We start from the raw sequence: 20,745 nt of genomic DNA, 5'->3' as shown, positions 1-20,745 counted from the left end.
CCTGATACCAAAACCAGACAAAGATGTCACAAAGAAAGAAAACTACAGGCCAATATCACTGATGAACATAGATGCAAAAATCCTCAACAAAATACTAGCAAACAGAATCCAACAGCACATTAAAAGGATTATACACCATGATCAAGTGGGGTTTATTCCAGGAATGCAAGGATTCTTCAATATATGCAAATCAATCAACGTGATACATCATATTAACAAATTGAAGGAGAAAAACCATATGATCATCTCAATAGATGCAGAGAAAGCTTTGGACAAAATTCAACACCCATTTATGATAAAAGCCCTGCAGAAAGTAGGTATAGAGGGAACTTGCCTCAACATAATAAAGGCCATATATGACAAACCCACAGCCAACATCGTCCTCAATGGTGAAAAACTGAAACAATTTCCACTAAGATCAGGAACAAGACAAGGTTGCCCACTCTCACCACTATTATTCAACATAGTTTTGGAAGTGTTAGCCACAGCAATCAGAGAAGAAAAAGAAATAAAAGGAACACAAATCGGAAAAGAAGAAGTAAAGCTGTCACTGTTTGCAGATGACATGATACTATACATAGAGAATCCTAAAACTGCCACCAGAAAACTACTAGAGCTAATCAATGAATCTGGTAAAGTAGCAGGATACAAAATTAACGCACAGAAATCTCTTGCATTCCTATATACTAATGATGAAAAATCTGAAAGTGAAATTAAGAAAACACCCGTTTACCATTGCAACAAAAAGAATAAAATATCTAGGAATAAACCTACCTAAGGAGACAAAAGACCTGTATGCAGAAAATTATAGGACAGTGATGAAAAAAATTAAAGATGATACAAATAGATGGAGAGATATACCATGTTCTTGGATTGGAAGAACCAACATTGTGAAAATGACTCTACTACCCCAAGCAATCTACAGATTCAATGCAATCCCTATCAAACTACCACTGGCATTTTTCACAGCACTAGAACAAAAAATGTCACAATTTGTATGCAGACACAAAAGACCCCGAATAGCCAAAGCAATCTTGAGAACGAAAAATGGAGCTGGAGGAATCAGGCTCCCTGACTTCAGACTATATTACAAAGCTACAGTAATCAAGACAGTTTGGTACTGGCATAAAAACAGAAATATAGATCAATGGAACAGGATAGAAAGCCCAGAGATAAACCCACGCACATACGGTCACCTTATCTTTGATAAAGGAGGCAAGCATGTACAGCGGAGAAAAGACAGCCTCTTCAATAAGTGGTGCTGGGAAAATTGGACAGGTACATGTAAAAGTATGAAATTAGAACACTCCTTGACACCATACACAAAGATAAACTCAAAATGGATTAAAGACCTAAGTGTAAGGCCAGACACTATCAAACTCTTAGAGGAAAACATAGGCAGAACACTCTATGACATAAATCGTAGCAAGATCCTTTTTGACCCAGCTCCTAGAGAAATGGAAATAAAAACACAAATAAACAAATGGGACCTAATGAGACTTAAAAGCTTTTGCACAGCAAAGGAAACCATAAGCAAGACCAAAAGACAACCCTCAGAATGGGAGAAAGTATTTGCAAATGAAGCAACTGACAAAGGATTAATCTCCAAGATTTACAAGCAGCTCATGCAGCTCAATAACAAAAAAACAAACAACCCAATCCAAAAATGGGCAGAAGACCTAAATAGACATTTCTCCAAAGAAGAGATACAGATTTCCAACAGACACATGAAAGAATGCTCAACATCCTTAATCATTAGAGAAATGCAAATCAAAACTACAATGAGGTATCATCTCACACCGGTCAGAATGGCCATCATCAAAAAATCTAGAAACAATAAATGCTGGAGAGGGTGTGGAGAAAAGGGAACCCTCTTGCACTGTTGGTGGGAATGTAAATTGATACAGCCACTATGGAGAACAGTATGGAGGTTCCTTAAAAAACTAAAAATAGAACTACCATACGACCCAGCAATCAATCCCACTACTGGGCATATACCCTAAGAAAACCATAATTCAAAAAGAGTCATGTACCAAAATGTTCATTGCAGCTCTATTTACAACAGCCAGGACATGGAAGCAACCTAAGTGTCCATCATCGGATGAATGGATAAAGAAGATGTGGCACATATATACAGTGGAATATTACTCAGCCATAAAAAGAAATGAAATGGAGGTATTTGTAGTGAGGTGGATGGAGTTAGAGTCTGTCATACAGAGTGAAGTAAGTCAGAAAGAGAAAAACAAATACAGTATGCTAACACATATGTATGGAATCTAAGGAAAAAAAAAAAGGTCATGAAGAACCTAGTGGCACGATGGGAATAAAGACACAGACCTACTAAAGAATGGACTTGAGGATATGGGGAGGGGGAGGAGTGAGATGTGACAGGGTGAGAGAGTGTCATGGACATATATACACTACCAAATGTAAAATAGATAGCTAGTGGGAAGCAGCCGCATAGCACAGGGAGATCAGCTCGGTGCTTTGTGACCACCTAGAGAGGTGGGATAGGGAGGGTGGGAGGGAGGGAGATGCAAGAGGGAAGAGATATGGGAACATATGTATATGTATAACTGATTCACTTTGTTATAAAGCAGAAACTAACACACCATTGTAAAGCAATTATACTTCAATAAAGATGTTAAAAAAAATCTCTACTTTATGAAGATAAAGCTATATTATTTTGTCATTTTTCTCAAGATCAAAATTCTAAATATTGATTTAAATCTGGGTCACTTCTTTAGGAATTGGGTAGAGGATAAGCAGGTAGGTTAACTTTTCCAGTTTAGTTTAACTCTTAGGAATACTACAATTACCCAGATATCTACTATTACATCAACAGGAGTACATTTGATTTGCTTTCTGTTCTGCAGAGCTACTGTGATCAGTCATGTCACTGGATATTACAAAAGAAACTGTATTCAACGTGTCATTTTGAAAAACACTAGAGTCTGGGAGCCCTTAAGGAAATCAGTACACAAAATAAAGATCACTATCGATAAGTGATTGATATTATTAGAAAGTTAAGTATAGTGATTTTAAAAAAGCAAAGTTAAGAAATTATCTCCATTTAATTATCTAACTAGGAAAGTGGCCTATACATTTCTTTAGGAAAAGAGGTGAGGATGGGCATGTCTGATTTATGATAGGGCCACTAGGCTAACTGTGTGTGAGCCAGTCACTAAACTTTCAGCTCCTTGGGGGAAGCAGCTGTGGATACCTCCCAAGCTCTGGGCACTTTTACTAGGTACCTACTAAGTTCTGGGAACTTCCCCAGATACTGAGAATACGCAGATGGATAAAATACTATCCTTGCTCTCCAAAAACTAACAGTTTAGTAGAAAGGACAAATTTTTTAAAATTATAATCCAATGTAGCATAATGTCACAGATGCTACAACAAAAGTGTGAATAAAAGACTATGGGAACACAGAGAAGGAATGACTAACCTCCCTTCCTGGAAAAATGACTCTAAGGGTTTACTGACTTGATTTGAACATTTAATAAACTTTGATTAATACGGTTAAGGTTCTAATACACCATTTTTTAGAAGCTCTAAGTAGAGAATATACAAATTAAGAACCCCCCAAACATGTTCTGATTCTGTAAGGGTTAAGGGGAAGGGGGAGTTAAACTCTGAAAATGGTTTTTAAACTGTGCTTCCTCAAAACTACATGGGCTTCTCAGAGCTTTCAGGGTACCTCAAAGGGATCAGCATTGTAAATGTACTCCAGGCTACCAGCACTCTTAAAGGGTATCTTTATCCCCCTCAAATCTCCATCAGTCTTCCACTATCTCACCCCAAGTAGACATTTAATCTTAGTAAAAAAACGATGTGCTTGCTATGCAAACAGATTCAAGACAGGGCCCTTAGTATTAACTGGTCATTAACTGGAAACTATGAGTATTTGAAGTTTTTGATTCAGAGGGGTATCAATAGCTTTCCTTCTAGAATTCTACCTGGCAGTTCTTATCACTACTTCTTTATTTGGTGAATAATGTCAGCAACTCTTCTGCAAGAGTGAAGCATAAAATTTTGGTACAATTTCCTCTTCATTCTATGAAGACAGATATTTCCCTTCAATTTAGGTGAACTCAATTTTCCACTTGAAAATTAGAGCTCATTTATTTCATGTTAATAGTAAGAAAAGTAAAGCTCAGATGACGCAGAAGGGTAAGAGCATCAGAAGTTCCTATTTCTTGTTTCTGCTTGTAAAGTAACAATCTTAGAAGAATGTGTCACATGGCTTTAAAGCAGGATAGAATCCTTTTTCTGATTTACACAGTGTGTAAAGAAAACGATAATCCAAGAAATTTCATACATAACATACAAAATTTAAGGACCTTTGTTAAATAATGCAAAATGACGTTTAAAAATTTTTTAATTTTGTTAAAAATACATGACATAAAATTTATCATCTTAACCATCTCTAAGTGTCCACTTTGGTAGTATTAAGTATATTCATACTGTTGTGCAACCAGTCTCCAGAACTTTTTCATCTTTACAACAACAAAAATCCATAGCTTTAGATTGAGACACAAAACCTTGCCCTACCAACTACTTACGTGGGAGAAAGGTTATTACCTGGTACTGATTCAGATACTTAAAAATTTTAAAGATTATACACATAAAAATTTATTTCCTGCCATTTATTATCCTCCTAGAGATACCACCAAATCGGTTTCATGTTAAGAAAAAGTTCTTCAAATGAAAGTTTTGGGTATTAAATAAATAAATTTATAAACACACACACACACACACACACATACTATACATATACATATATGTATATACCCCTATTGTTGAAGACCAGAAAAGAATTTACCTGATGATTTCTTCGTGATACAGAGAACTAACAACTGGCCCACCAAAACCAGTATTTGCTGCTTTTCCTTTCTTCTCTGGTGACTGTGGGGGGAGGGGGGGGAATTGGTGGAAAAAAGACACATGGATTAAAGCAATGTGCATTTAAACCGGTTACAAAATACTACTCTGTTAAGGAACACTAATATTTGATGATCCACCATTTCTCTAAGGCCCTAGTGACAATTTTAGGATGGCCTCAGAAAGGCAAGAGGACTCTCAGGTCATCACAGCAGCAGAATGAATATCCTCTAGCAAGCTAAGGTTATTCCACTACTGCCTTCTGGAGCCACCTAAGAGTCATTCCCCTAGCTGATTATGTTAGCTATGTTCATTGTGGAAAACAGAGACATTCAGTGTGGAAAAATGAAAACAAAATATGAAATAAAAATACCAGACCTGAATGTGATCAGGAAAATCATATCTAGGTTAACAAAATTAAAGTTCCCAAATAAGAAACTAAATTGTAGTAGAACTTAAAATTTAACCATAAAAAAATAAAAAAAAATATTTTTAGGTGGCAAGAAGGAAGGATGAGAAGGTAGAAGGGAGAGAGGAAAGGAGGTTGAGATCTAAAACAAAAGAAAAAAAGCAAACTTATGGAAATGCTTTCCAAAATCAAGTATTCAGTAGGCTCTGTCCCTCTATGTTCTCAAAAAGCACAAGGTTATGATTAAATTTAAAAGTAAGATTCTTCCAAAACATGTATGTAGAAGCAGTGAAGCTGGCTATTACTGTTGTCTGAAAGATCAAACTGCAACCTGTGCAAAAGCCCACATCTCTTGCAATATTGACAGGTTTTAGGCCAGGACACCCTACAAAAATAAAAACTCTGATTCTGAACATAAATATTATCTTAGAGTCAAAATTACTTTTATTATTTAATTTCACTGCAAAAATAATTAGTTTCACTTCATAAAAATATAGACAGTTCCCCTATACGTGTTTTTTTTCTTACTTTAAAGAAGGGGTTTTGCTTTATTGTTGTTACTTCTTTTGTTTGTTTCTTTTGGTCTGTGAATCACTTGGCTAAGGTAAAGATCCTGTAGGCAGCATATTCTGTCAGTTCGTAACACCATTAGGGGAACTAAAGTTTCAAGAAATGGTGCAGATTTTTGAGGTGAAGAAGTCGGTTATCAATTTATGACAGAAACAAAGGTATAATGTCATAAACAACAACTACCATCATGATTAAATAATAAAGTATATAAAGTACAATAGCCTGATGTTGGCAAAAAAGAAGCACAAAGTAAATGCAAGTTCCCTCTCTCCTCTGAGGACCAGTCTTAGAGCATAAATGCTGCAAAGAATTTTCAGGATAGAGAATGTTTTCCCTTATACTAAAAAAGCACAATCCAAAGGGAGAACTTACTTTATTTAATCCAATTACATTCTAAATACATACTCCATTAGTAGGATAAAGTTGAAACATACTTGCTGCCCAAGAGATGCTTGCTAAATGAATAACAAAATTGGAAATGAGAAAACTGGATACCAAAGGAAAAAGAGAGAGAGAGAGAATCAAGTATAGTGTCAAGCACGGTTTCCTGAAAAAGAACTGACTCCAAGAAGATAACATAGCAGAAAATTTAGGTGACCTTAGGTTTGCAATCACTTTTTAGAAACAACACCAAAACCATGATCCATGAAAGAAAAAAACTGATGTTAGTGTTTATTAAAATTAAAAAGTCTGCTCTGTGAAAGACACCATTAAGAGAATGAAATGACAAACCACAAACTGGGAAAAAAACCTTTGTAAACACAAATCTATTAAAGGACTGGTATTCAAAATATATCTTAAAAGACTCTTAAAACTCAACAATAAGAAAACAAATAGAAAATTACAGGCCAATATTGATGGTGAACATAGATGTAAAACTCCTCAAGAAAATATTAGCAAACCAAATTCAACAAAACATTAAAAGGATTAAATACCATGATCAAGTAGGATTTATCCTAGGAATGCAAAGATGGCTCAACACCCACAAATCAATCAATGTGATATATCACATTAACAAAATTAAGGATAAAGATCATATGATCATCTCAACAGATGCAGAAAAAGCACTTGATAAAATTCAGTATCTGTTCATGATAAAAACTCTGAACAATGCGGGTACACAGGGAATGTACCTCAACATAATAAAGGCCATATATGACAAGCCCACAACTAACATCATACTCAACAGTAAAAAGCTGAAAGCTTTACCTCTAAGATCAGGAACAAGACAAGGATGCCCATTCTTACCACTTTTATTCAACAATGTATTCGAAGTCCTAGCCACAGCAATTAGGCAAGAAAAAGAAATAAAGGCACCCAAATTAGAAAGGAAGAAGTAAAATTATCTCCTTTCATAGACAACATGATCTTATACACAGACAACCCTAAAGACATACTCCCCCCCCACCAATCAATCTGTTAGAGGTAACAAATGATTCCAGAAAAGTTACAGGATACAAAATTAACATACCAAAATCATGTCATGTCTGAGGGAGACAGAAGATAAAGTTTTCTAATATTAAAAAGTGATGAGTGCTATAGAAAAAAATTAGTGTAGGGAAGAGGGTTGGAATTTTAAATAAGATGGTCTGGGAGGGCCTCACTGAGAAGGTCGTTTGAATAAAGACATAAAGGAAGTAAACAAGTGAGTCCTGCACATATCTGGGGGAAACTGTCCCATGAATAGGAAACAGCCATTGCAAAGGCCCTGTGGTGAGGGTATGCTTAGAATGTTAGAGAACTGAGGTGTTCATGTCTTTTGTCAGAAAGCAATTAATGTATTTTAGGGGGGCAAGACTAGAGGCAAAAACACACAGTTGTTCACAAGACAATCATAGTTTCTATCGGTGTCATTCACTGAAACCCTTAACGTGAAGTAGGCAATTCAGAATAGATACCTGTGGTTTGCTCGGTAATTATTTGCTGTGAAAATACATACTAGCAATTAGGAGTTATATGGTATTGGAAAGGGATGAGTATATTTCTTTCACTTAGTTAACAGCCTTTATTTTTTAGAGTAGTTTTAAGTTTAAAGAAAAATGAGCAGAAAGTACAGAGTGTTCCCATATACCCCTCTCCCCCAAATTTCCCCTATTATTAACATGAACATTTGTGTACAGCTATTTGAGTACCTGTTTTTAATTCTTTTGGGTATATATACCTAGGAGCAGAATTGCTGGGTCATATGGTAATTCTATGTGTAACTTTTGGAAGAACCACCAAACTGTTTTCCACAGCACCTGAACCATTTTACATTCCCACCAACAATGTAAGATGGTTCCAATTTCTCCACAACCTTGCCAACGCTTGTTATTATGTCTTTTTTATTATAGTCACCTTAGTGTGTGTGAAGTAATACCTCCCTGTGGTTTTGATTTGCATTTCCCTAATAACTAATATTTCATGTGATTGTGGGTCATTTTCTTTGGAGAAATGTCTATATTCAACCCATTTATTAGTTATCTTTTATGAGTTATTCATATATTCTGGATACTAGATCTTTATCAGATATGATTTGCAAATATTTCCTCCCTTTCTGTAGAATGTCTTTTTACTTTTTTGGATAGTATTTTTTGGATAGCAGAAAAGTTTTAATATTGATGAAGTCCTGTTTACCATCTTTTCTTTGGTTGTCTGTGTTTTTGCTGTCATATCTAAGAATCCATGGCCAAATCAAAAATCACTGAGATAAGTACCTATTTACTTCAGTCAATATAGTTCTAATTCATATTTTTTTAGGTCGTTGATCCCTTTTGAGTGAATTTTTGTATATAGTGTGATATAAGAATGCACCTTCATTCTTTTGTATGTGGATATCCAGTTGTCCCAGCATCATTTGTTTAAGAGATTATTCTTCTCCACTGAATGGTCTTGGCATCTTCATCAAAAATCAACTGACCATAAATGTGAGGGTTTATTTCTGGACTCAGTTCTATTCCACTGGTCCATGTGCCTATCTTTATGCCAGTACAACACTGTTTTAATTACTGTTATTTTGTAGTAAGTTTTGAAATTGCAGGTGTGAATTCTCCAATTTTGTTCTTTTTCAATATTGTTTTGGTTATTCGGGTCCCTTTATAATTCCATATATATTTGAGGATCAGCTTTTCCATTTCTGCAAAAATGGCAGTTGGAATTTTGACGGACTGCATTGAATCTGTAGGTCACTTTAAGTAGTACTGCCATCTAACAATATAAAATCTTTCAATCTATGAACATGGGATGTCTTTCCATTTATCTAGGTCTTCTTTGTCTCAGCAACGGTTTATAGTTTCAGTGTAAAATCTTTCACCTCCTTTTAAAACTATTCCTGGGTATTTTATTATTTTGGATGCTACTGTAAATGGAATAGTTTCCTTAGTTTCCATTTTGGGGTGTTCACTGCTGGTGTATATTAACCCAACCGATTTTTGCATGTTGATCTCGTATCTTGCAACTTTGCTGAATGTTTATTAACTCTAGTAGTTTTTGGTGGTTTTTTCGGATTTTCTGTATTTAGGATCATGTTATCTGCGAACAGAGATAGTTTTACTTCTTTCTTTCCAATTTGGCTGCTGTTTATTTTCTTTTTCTCGTCTAATTGCTCTGGCTAGAATTTATAGTACATGGTAAAAGAAAGCATCCTGTCTTATTCCTGATCTTAAGGGGAAAGCTTTCCATTTTTCATCCTTGAGTATAATGCTACCTGTGAACTTTTCATAAACAACCATTTTCATGGTAAGCAAATCACCTTCATTTCTGAAAGCTATTTTAACTGGTATAGATTATAAGTTGATAGTTTTTTCCTTTTGATGGTGCCCCTATTGATCTGACTATTGAAGAGAAGTCTGCTGCAGTTCTTACCTTTGTTCCTCTGTATCACTTTTTTTTTTTTTTTGGTATGCATGCTTTTAAGAGTTTCTCTTTTTCACTGATTTTCAACAATTTGATTATGACGTGTCACGGTATCATTTTATTTACATTTCTTCTGCTTGACATTCATTGAGCTTCTTGTTCTATTGGTGTATGGCAGTGATTCTCAACTAGGGAAGTTTTTCTTTGTTTTTTTTTTGCCCCTATCCTCCATTTGGTTGTCACAAGTGGGTGATCTTATTGGCATCTAGTGAGTAAAGACCAGGGTTACTACTAAACATCCTACAATGCACAGGACAGCCCTCCACAGCAAAGAATTACCCAGCCCCAAATGTCAATAATGCAAAGGCTGAAAAACCCTGGTTTATGGTTTCATCAAATGTTTAAAATTTTCAGCCATTATTTATTAAACTTTTTGTCTTCTCTCTCACTTTTTCTCTTCTTTAAGGGATTCCAATTATATGTATATTTGTTCAGTCTTTTTATGCTCTGTGCTTCATTTTTGTTTCACCTGCTATATCTTCCAAGTTCACTGATCTTTTCTTATGCAATGTCTAATCTGCTGTTAATTCTTTCCAGTGTATTTTTCATTTCAGATGTTAACTGTCATCTCCACAAGTTCCACTTGGGTCTTTCTGGTATCTTCTGTATCTCTCTCCATTGTGTTCATGTTTTCCTCTATTTTCTTGAATCTATAGAATATATTTATAATAGCTGGTTTTCATCTTTATCATTTCTGTGCCTGCTTTCACTGACAGGTTTTTCTCCTGGTTATGGATCATATTTTCCTGCTACTTTTGCATGCTTGAAAGACTTTTACCGTAAGCCAGCTATTATAAATTTTACACTCTTGTTTGCTGGATTTTGTTGTGTTCCTTTAAATTATGTTAGACTTTGTTTGGGCATTAATTCAGTTACATGGAATCAATTTGATCCTTTCAAGGCTCATTTTTAAGCTTTGTTAAGGCAGGGGCAGAGCAGCCTTTAATCTAGAGCTTAATTTAGCCCCAGTACTGAAGTGAAATCCTTCAGAGGCCTCCATCATATGCCCCATACACTACATTTTCTTTCCACTCTGACCAGTAGGAAATGAAAGAGTCTCAGTCCTATGTCAACTCCACGAATTGTATGGCTTGCTGCTTTCTTCTATTTCATTCTCCAGCCTGTTAGTTTCCTCTCACACATTCACAGATTAGTATTCAGCCAGAGAGACCCTTCTATAGATCTCTGGAACTCTCCCTTTGTATGCAAGAGCATCCTCTCTAGTATGCAGCCCTGTATATTCAGTCTGGCTCAAATTGGCAAGGTGGCCAAGCTCTTTTGGATCCCCCCTCCCTGCGCTGAAATTGCTTCCAGATAATAAGCTGAGGAAACTGTAGGGTTTACTTTCTCTTCTCTCATAGTTTCATACTACTTTCAGTGCAATGTCTGAAAATCATTATTTCAACAACTGTGTCTTGTTTTCTTCCTGTTTTAAATAAAAGGGTAAATCTTGTCCCTATTATACCACCATGCCCAAGAGCAGAAGTTTCAAAAACATTAATTTAAAAACCAGCATAATATTCCATGAAGTAATGTACCGTAATTTACTTAACCATTATCTGACAACTGTCTAGGTATTTTCATTTTTTCATTCATAAACAAAGATATGATGAATACCTTTGTACATAAAGCATAATACAGTTTTAATTAAAATCTTCAGGGAAAAAACTGACTCTATAATTTGATTATAGTGCATTCTAAGTATATTTCTTCCTGGGATTAATTCCTCTTTCTGCAGCAACTGCACAGGCATATTACAATGCTGGTGACAATTTTGGGAGAGTGGGGTGGGAGATTATATCTGAGGCAAAAAAAATTTTTTTTAATAATCTGCCATTATCAGATTGAATTCAGAATAAAGGTGCCAAAGATGCATTAGTTTTGTTCTCTATCCACTTCATCTATAAGAAGGGCTAAATTTGGCTACTTTTACTCTCTTGATTTCCACTCCAATGAAATGCTTCTCATAGAGGTTTAAGAAGTTTATTCCATTTCTCTCTACTCAAAATCCATTAAGTTATTTTTATGTTGCATCAGCAGTTAAAGAAAGAGACTCCAATTTGGCAGCCAATAGGATAAAACTTGCCAATTCTTATATTGCCTGAGACTATATTATTTGAAACACTGAAATGCTCCTTCACTCAAGGGAGAAAGGTAAGTTGTTAGCTGAATCTTTATCACTTGATTCAGATTCTACCTTAGTCAGTTGCTGGGTTGGGTCAAGATGTAAAACCCTGTGAAACTTTCTATCTGAAAAATAACTGTTCCAAAGATTATCAGGCTAATATGTGCAAGGAGGGAGTTTCTTGCTTCCATGTGCTACCTTTCTTGGCTTCTGCTTTATCGGTTTGTTTGCTTAATTTGTTTATAGGTCTAGCTATAGGAATTTGGGTAAATTAATCTCTCTGCCTCAGTTTCCTCATTTATAAAAATAAAAGTAATAGTACCTATCTCATATGGGTGTTTCCAAGATATAAAATATATATGTAAAACCAACAGTGCCCAGCACAAAGTAGACACTATATAAGTGTTAGCTGATATTAGTCACAATATGGCCATTTCTCCAAAGTGAAAATGTCTCAGCAACACAGATGCAAGATATTTTGATGTGGTGACCAACAATATAGAACCACAAGTCTTTTATCTAATAGTTTTAAACTTCTGATTCTCCTGGTAAAACAACAAATCCCCAAACCAACCAACCAACGACACTGTCATTAAGGGGGAAAAAAAAAAAGGAAACTAGGACTTCAGGAGCGTCTTCCATGTGCTTTGCACTTTATATATACTATCCAATTCCAATTTCAAAATAATTCTATAACATTGGCATTTTTACTGTATCTCATGCAATCTAAGACATCACCAATTATAAGAAGTACCATTATTTTCTATAATGCTAAGAAAGACAACACAGCCAATTAAATATAGTACTCCATCAATTTAAAAACACATCTATAATTTTTAAAATGTTAGAAACTGAATGTTTGCCTTATATTTGATAAAATATATCTCCATTTTACAGATTAGAAAACTGAAGATAAAGAGAGGTGAAATACCCAATGCCTCATAGTAAGTGCAGAATTGAGTCCCAAACCAAGATCTTCTGGTATCCAAAGACTATGCTCTTTCTATTAAACTACGCAACCTCTCTAAGCTATTTTAGAAACCATTATCAAATATTTACAAATATTCTGAATTAAAATCTTGCTCTCTCTCAAGTGTACATTTAAAAGATTTTTAAGTACTTTATCAGTTCAAAAGGAAGCTTTAAAATTAAAATAAACATGTTAACTCTTTAACATTTTTTGAGGCTAATTTATTATGATATATTATGCACAATTTAATCAATTAAAGAGACTAATAAGATCGTTCTAAGCCCTTAAAAAAGAACATTTTTCTAATAATCCCTTTAAAATAGTCACTGCTAGTTTTTCCCTGAAACATGAAGTTATTCATTTTCACATACAAAAGTAAGAATATTAATCTTACCTTAGCTTTATCTGTCATTAAGGGCATTTAAAAAAAAAAAAACACTTTACCATGAAATTATTGTTGGTGGGACTTCCCTGGTGGCGCAGTGGTTAAGAATCTGCCTGCCAATGCAGGGGACACAGGTTTGAGCCCTGGTCCGGGAAGATCCCACATGCCGCGGAGCAACTAAGCCCATGCGCCACAACTACTGAGTCTGCGCTCTAGAGCCCGCGAGCCACAACTACTGAGCCTGCGGTCTAGAGCCCGTGCTCCGCAACCAGAGAAGCCACCGCAATGAGAAGCCCGCACACCACAACAAAGAGTAGCCCCTACTCGCCGCAACTAGAGAAAGCCCGTGCACAGCAATGAAGACCCAATGCAGCCAAAAATAAATAAATAAATAATTTTTTTAAAAAAAGAAAATATTGCTGGTTGCTATTTGTAACAGTAATACTTATAAAATTCCTCAAGAAAGAGAAACTCCATAAATCTATGTTTTTAACTCTTAGCTTCTCTTAAAATTACAAACGTATAGCATAGTTTAAAATAATCATCTCCTAAAACCTTAAAAACAGACATTTAATAAAAAAATGTCAATTATCTAGAAATAGTACGTAAATGCTTAAATTGTTATTGGAAAATAATTTTAGATAAAAGGGAAAAAAGCAGAAATAATATGTGCAAGTGGACATTTTATCCAAACCTCCAAATTTCAACATTTCCTAATATCTTATATATATGTGTGCTTGTATATATATACTACATACACTAACTTAAGAAGTGATGCAGATTTTTAAAAGATGAAAAAAACTAAAACACACCTTTTTTGCGCCAAATGCTTTAATCTGCATCACTAAAATATATGAGATAATTTTTCCAGATAACATGGTCAACAGAACTCGTATAAAATCCTTATAATCCACCAAGTAAATTTCATCACTTTGTACAACAAAACAAAGCCAAAAAAAAATCACAAATTGCTCTTTTACCACTCTATAATGGAATTAAAGAATGAATATATTAATTTTGTCTTCTTAATTCCCTGGCTATTATCAATTGTCTTGGTTCTAGGGTACTTTAAAACTGAGGCACAGGAGCTTCCCTGGTGGCACCGTGGTTAAGAATCTGCCTGCCAATGCAGAGAACACAGGTTCGAGCCCTGGTCCGGGAAGATCCCACATGCCGCAGAGCAACTAAGCCCATGAGCCACAACTACTGAAGCCCATGTGCCTACAGCCCATGCTCTCCAACAAGAGAAGCCACCGCAGTGAGAAGCCCACGCACCACAACGAAGAGTAGCCCCTGCTCGCTGCAACTAAAAGAAAGCCCATGCGCAGCAACGAAGACCCAACGCAGCCAAAAATAAATAAATTTATTAAAAAAAAAAAAACCTAAGGTACAAAAGATTATCACTTGTATACATGCCCAGTTTCCAGTGTACAATATGTAAGGCACTTGCCTTTGTGAGGTATTTTTACTCAATTTAATGCTGTTTTTAAATGCCTATCATGGAATATTACCTTCAGGTTATTATAACTAACTTTCTAGAAATGTAACTGATCAAGATTTAAATGTTCTTTGGAAGATGATTCTGAATATAGTATTTATCATACTATAAAGAAATTATAACTTTTTCTTAGATTTTAAGCACCAAAGAAAATCATAAAAAACTAACACATTCAAGTACTTAAACTGGCATTTCTGTAATAATGTAGTAAAAATAAATAAGATGGAACTGCATTTTAAGCAAATAAAACGAATGGCTAATATTTCTACAATATTCTAAGCAATATATCGAAATGATCTCATATGTAAGAAAAACATTAAGATTCAATGGATACACAGACCACGGTTATGAGCAGGCAACAATTAGTATTTGAAGTGACACAAAGGTTTAGGATTTTATTCACGTACATACATAAATATCAATAATGTTATATCACTACTTGGAAAAAAGTTCAACATCCATAATCATTTAAGAAAATGCAAATTAAAACAACAACGAGCAACAGATTTTAAACTAATTCCATTAGGGTAACAAAATTATCCAAATTGGTAAAACTGTAGTGAAACAGGCACTATACTAAGTTAATGGCCCTAATGCTCTTGTACAATGGTATTACTCTTTTGGAAAGCAATATTGCAATCCTACCAAGACCCATAAAAATATTAGCACACTTTCATTATTTTAACCATTAATACAGCTTCTGGATATTATAAGAAAAAAGATACAATTCTGAATTATAGTAACTTTGTATAGGTTTCAACCATAATTCTTTTTCTGTTGCTCATCTTTACGTGAAATTAATGTTTTTGAAATTTTAAGATAGAAATGTGAATCAGGATATAGTTTTAGGTATGTAAGTCCCTTTTCTGTTATTTTCATGAAGTAATTAAAAATCTGGCCCCTAGGATACTTTCAAGATCACTTGGCTCTGGTCCCCTCGCCCACTCTTATCTGGTTTCTTTTTCCTTTTGTCTTCATTGTCCTTGTCCTGCTTGACTTGTCTGCAGATTCCTCTCAGTGTGAGGCTGTGTACTGGAAGGGAAGTTTTGGCTGCTTAATTTTGAAACTCTAGAGCTCCAGACAGCTCTAGAAAACCTTACCCATGAACCCCCTGTACTCTTCACCTGTGGGCAATTTTAGGCTTCTGCCATTCTCAGGTCAGTTAGACTCCCTACTGTTTCCTTCTGCTTCCTCCTACAGAGATGCCAATGCTACACAAATCTTGGAGCTGTTGATAGTTTGTCCCTAGTTTCTCTGATCAACTAGGTTTTGTTACAGATATTGCCCAAGTGCTTTTGGTTATGCTATCCTAGTTATTTTGTTAAGGATTCGGGAAAATTCAAGAACTATGCTATAACCACTGTCATCATCCCTGAATTCCAATAACTCTGAATGATTTTTGACAGAATGCATGAATGGGAATACACAAATGAATAGATTAGTATTGCTAAACTGTTTCCATTCCATTATCTTTTCCATTACTTTTGCCTCCATTCAACCAACTATCTTAATAAAATGGATGAATTCATGAAAAAGAGGTGCAGAGACTGATAAGCAAGACAAGTTTAGTGAATAAGGACTTTAAATTGGTAAAGGAGTGAACTACTCAGTTTACTGAAAGAAACAATTCCTATTCATTCCTCTTTGACGATATTCTGCAGTATCTGCATGGGTCAGAGACAGTTACTTAAGATACTTTTTGATTATTGTCGGGGGTCTAAAATATACTCTCTGGGGAAATGCTACTTTATCTTTCTATGCCCCATGTATTGCAGTCCTGAGATAAACCGTCTGTCTGTTTTTAGCTTACACTTAAATAAGATTAGCCTTACATAGGCAAGGAAATGTTTATTTTGAGCCCTTTCTTTCTATTCATCAACATCCTGTTTGATGAAACAAGAACAAATTCCTCCTTTTTTTCAAGTGAAAAGCCAAAGAATCCAGTAAAAGTTAAGAATGTATCTGGATGTTTATCCTCAGTAAGTTTCTTCTTGAGTGGTTTTTTTTTTTTTGGCTGTTTGGTTTTCGTTGCTGCACGCGGGCTTTCTCTAGTTGTGGCGAGTGGGGGCTACTCCTCGTTGCGATGCACGGGCTTCTCATTGCGGTGGTTTCTCTTGTTGTGAAGCACAGGCTCCAGGAATGCGTGCTTCAGTAGTTGTGGCACGCAGGCTCAGTAGTTGTGGCTCACGGGCTCTAGAGCTTGGGCTCAGTAGTTGTGGTGCATGAGCTTAGTTGCTCTGTGGCATGTGGGATCTTCCCAGACCAGGGCTCGAACCCGTGTCCCCTGCATTCGCAGGTGGATTCTTAACCACTGCGCCACTCAGGGAAGTCCTTGAGTGATTTTTTTTTTTTTCATCTTTCTCTTTATTCTCAAAGTATGATAGTATAGAACTCCAAAAGGAATAGGCTGTTCCTTGTGTGGTCTCCATTGCTTTGAGGAGCAGAGCTAAGCCCCCAGGAATGTGACAGGATCATCTCAAAAAGCTAGCAGTAGCTACTAGGCTGAGTTGGACAGCCCCAAGTCAAATCCTGGGCAAATCCTTGGATGTGTGGTAGGGCTTGGGCTCCTGAAGAGGAATAGGGGTGGAAATCATTTTGTGATGACAACTGAGCAGAAGAGCTCTCTGTACCAGAAAGGTCTGGTGGGAGAAGTAGGGCAGGTGACACTCCTTTCTGTCACTACCTAAGGGCAGAGGCACGTGACTCCAGCAAGAGGCCAAAGTAGGTAGCAGCGCCTTGGATCCCGGAAGGGAGATGCCAGACCACTCCAGGGCTGGTTAACTGGCATTGTCAGGCAGTGGAATGCTAGCCATAAGAATGGAGACAAATTGCTCCAATTTCTGCGCAGCTTGCTTCCCGGCCTCTAGTACTTCTTTGTGATTAGCCTTCTCCTGGCTTGCATAATCCCAGATGACCTTGTTAGTGATGAGAGAGAAGCCAAAGACTCGAAGACCACAGTGCCTTGCAACTATAACTTCTGGTACTGTGCTCATGCCAACAGCATCTGCCCCCAGCTTCTGCAGCAGACGACACTCTGCCACAGTCTCAAAGGTGGGGCCTGCCACCATCACATAGGTTCCTTCCTGTAACTCTCTCTGCTCTCCCATTTGTTTCCAGGTACTGTGAGCCTTCTGCCTCATATCCCAGTCACAGGCATCAGACATGGCAGGGAAACGAACTCCAAACCTTTCATCATTGGGCCCTCTGAGAGGGTTCTCACCGCAGAAACCAGGTAGACTGATGTGATCGCGGATCAGCATGATATCTCCAACCTCAAACTTGGGGTTGAGCCCTCCAGCTGCATTGGTGACCACTAGGGTGTCCACACCCAGAAGCTGGAAAACCCTCACTGGGAATGTCACCTTCCAGAGCGGGTAGCCTTCATACATGTGGAACCTGCCCTGCGTCATCATCACACAGCCTCTGCCATTCAAGATCCCGAACACCAGTCGACCAGCATGACCTGGCACTGTACTTTTGGGAAAGTTCGGTATTTCACTGTAGTCAAAGATCTGGGCCTGAGTTAATTTGTCACTCAGACCTCCTAACCCAGAACCACAGAGCACCGCCACTTGAGGTCGGTGTTTGGTGTGAGACAAAAGCCATTTTGCAGTGTTCTGATAATCTTCATACGTGAATCCGTTGTCCATGGTCCCGCCGACGCCCTCTCGATCAGTTTGCCCTTCTCCGCTCAGACCTACTCCACTGAGCAGAGCTACCGCCAGTCACCGGGTACGATCCACACCCCTTGAGTGATTTCTAATTCCCAAAAGAACATAGTAATTTAAGTTTCCATTTCAAGAAGCTACAAAAAGAACAAAAAATTAAATTTAAAGAAAATATAAAGAAATATAAAGATAAGGGGAAAAGCCAATGAAACAGAAAACAGATGTTCACTAGAGAAAAATAAGCAAAGCCAAAAACTGGTTTTGTGAAAAGATCAGAAAATTTTTAGCAAGAATGATGAAGAAAGAAGAGAAAAAAGACAAAAGACCAATATCAGGAATGAAAAGGGACATCACTACATATCTTAGAGAATCAAAAAGTAATAAGTAAATCTTATTAACAACTTAAGCCAAATAAATTGGTTATTTGGAAAAAATGGACAAATTTCTCAAAAAAATACAATTTACCAAAGCTGAATGAATAAAAAGTGAAACATCTGAATAGTTCCATATCTATTAAAGAAATTGAATCTTTAATTAAAAACCTCACTGCAAAGAAAACCGGATAGCTTCACTGTTATATTCATTCAATCACTTAGGTAAGAAATAATGCCAATCTTACAAAAATTTTTCTGGAAAATAGAAAAAGAGGGAACACTTCCCATTTCTTTTTATAAGATCAGAATAACTTTGACACTTACGCCTGGCAAGAATGATACAAAAAAAGGAAGACAATTGCTCTCATTAACATAGGTGAAAAAAATCCTTAAAAATACATTAACAACAGACTCACAGATACAGAGAACAGACTTGTGGTTGCCAAGGGGGAGGAGGGGTCGGGAAGGGAAGGGATGGATTGGGAGTTTGAGATTAGCAAATGCAAACTACTATATAGAGAATGGATAAACAACAAGGTCCTAATGTATAGCACAGGGAACTGTATTCAGTATCCTGTAATAAACCATAATGGAAAAGAATTTAAAAAATAAAGTAGTTCACTCCTTTACCAATTTAAAGTCCAAATGTCACCCTTTTCAATACAGCCTACCCTTACCACCCTATTTAAAACTGTAACCCAATACCCCCTTCATTCTATACTCCTATCCTTGTCTTCCTGTGGTAGAATTTAAGCTCCACGAGGGGAAAGATTTTTGTCCATTTTTGCTCAGTGATATATCCTAGGAACTTAGAACAGTGCCTGGCACATAGAAGGCACTTAATAAATATTTACTGAATGCATGAATAAATGGTTAAGAAAAATAAGGCATAACTTCAAATAAGGTTGATTTTCACATGAGAGTGAATTTTAGTTAAGTATAAATTTTAGAATGACAGAGACTATTCAAGTCCTACTCTACCACTTATTAGCTGTGTAACTTCAGGATGAATTATTAACTTCCCTAAGCTTCCGTTTTCTTGTCTAGAAAATACAGATAATAATAGTGTCTGCTTTATAGGATTGTGGTGAGGACTAAATAGAGTAACATATCTAAAGCACTTAGCATAATGCATGGCTCATAGTAAGAGCTCAGTAAATACAGCTAATAATTTTTCTTTCCTGTCTTAAGCTTGCTTCAATGAAATAAATAAATAAAGTTAATTTACAATATTATGTTAGTTTCAGGTGTACAGCAAAGTGATTCAGTTATATATATGTATATATATTTTCAGATTCTTCTCCATTATAGGTTATTATGAGATATTGAATATAGCTCCCTGTGCTATACAGAAAATCCTTGTTGTTTATCTATTTTAAACATAGTAGTGTGTATCTGATAATTCCATACTCCAAATTTATCCCTCCCCTCCTTTCTGCTTTGGTAACCATAAGTTTGTTTTCTATGTCTGGGAGTCTGTTTCTGTTTTGTAAATAAATTCATTTGTATTAATTTGTCAGATTCCACATATAAGTAATATATAATATCTGCTTTCTCTCTCTGATTTACTTCACTTAGTATGATATTCTCTAGGTCCATCCATGTTGCTGTAAATGGCATTATTTCATTCTTTTTCATGGATGAGTAATATTCCATTGTACATATGTACCACATCTTCTTTATCCATTAACCTGTTGATGAACACTTAGGTTGCTTCCATGTCTTGGCTATTGTAAATAGTGCTGCTATGAACACTGGGGTGTACATATCTTTTCGAATTAGAGTTTTCATCTTTTCTGAATATATGCCCAGGCATGGGATTGCTGGATCATATGGTAGCTCTATTTTTAGTTATTTAAGGAACCTCCATACCGTTCTCCATAGTGGCTATACCAATTTTCATACCCACCCTTTTCTCCACACCCTCTCCAGCATTTATGCTAATAATTATTTTTTATTATTATT

General features: G+C 36.1%; 1 protein-coding gene and 1 pseudogene across 22 annotated transcripts in view; both read right to left on the bottom strand.

Annotated features, from left to right (window-relative positions):
- The window catches only part of ACBD6 (acyl-CoA binding domain containing 6), a 228,727-nt gene that overhangs the window by 154,356 nt on the left and 53,626 nt on the right, over positions 1–20,745 (bottom strand). For 14 of the 21 annotated variants that reach the window (XR_014264887.1, XR_014264888.1, XR_014264889.1 and 11 more), the window contains exon 4: positions 4,829–4,911. The exons of the other annotated variants lie outside the window; for them this stretch is intronic. Coding sequence is in view for 9 of the 14 variants with exons in the window: in XM_082465725.1 (XP_082321851.1) it covers positions 4,829–4,911 (83 nt within the window). In the remaining 5 variants the exon portion in view is untranslated. The remainder of the gene's footprint in view (positions 1–4,828; positions 4,912–20,745) is intronic. 21 annotated transcript variants of the gene reach the window in all.
- Positions 17,079–18,511, bottom strand: LOC309662687 (purine nucleoside phosphorylase pseudogene; annotated as a pseudogene). The gene has a single exon. The product of its transcript is annotated as a purine nucleoside phosphorylase pseudogene (transcript).

The sequence above is a fragment of the Balaenoptera physalus genome, assembly GCF_965194825.1.
Source record: "Balaenoptera physalus genome assembly, chromosome: 1".
NCBI classification, from domain to species: Eukaryota; Metazoa; Chordata; class Mammalia; order Artiodactyla; family Balaenopteridae; genus Balaenoptera; species Balaenoptera physalus.
Note: the sequence above shows the minus strand (reverse complement) of the source record. Positions and strands in the feature narration are given on the sequence as shown.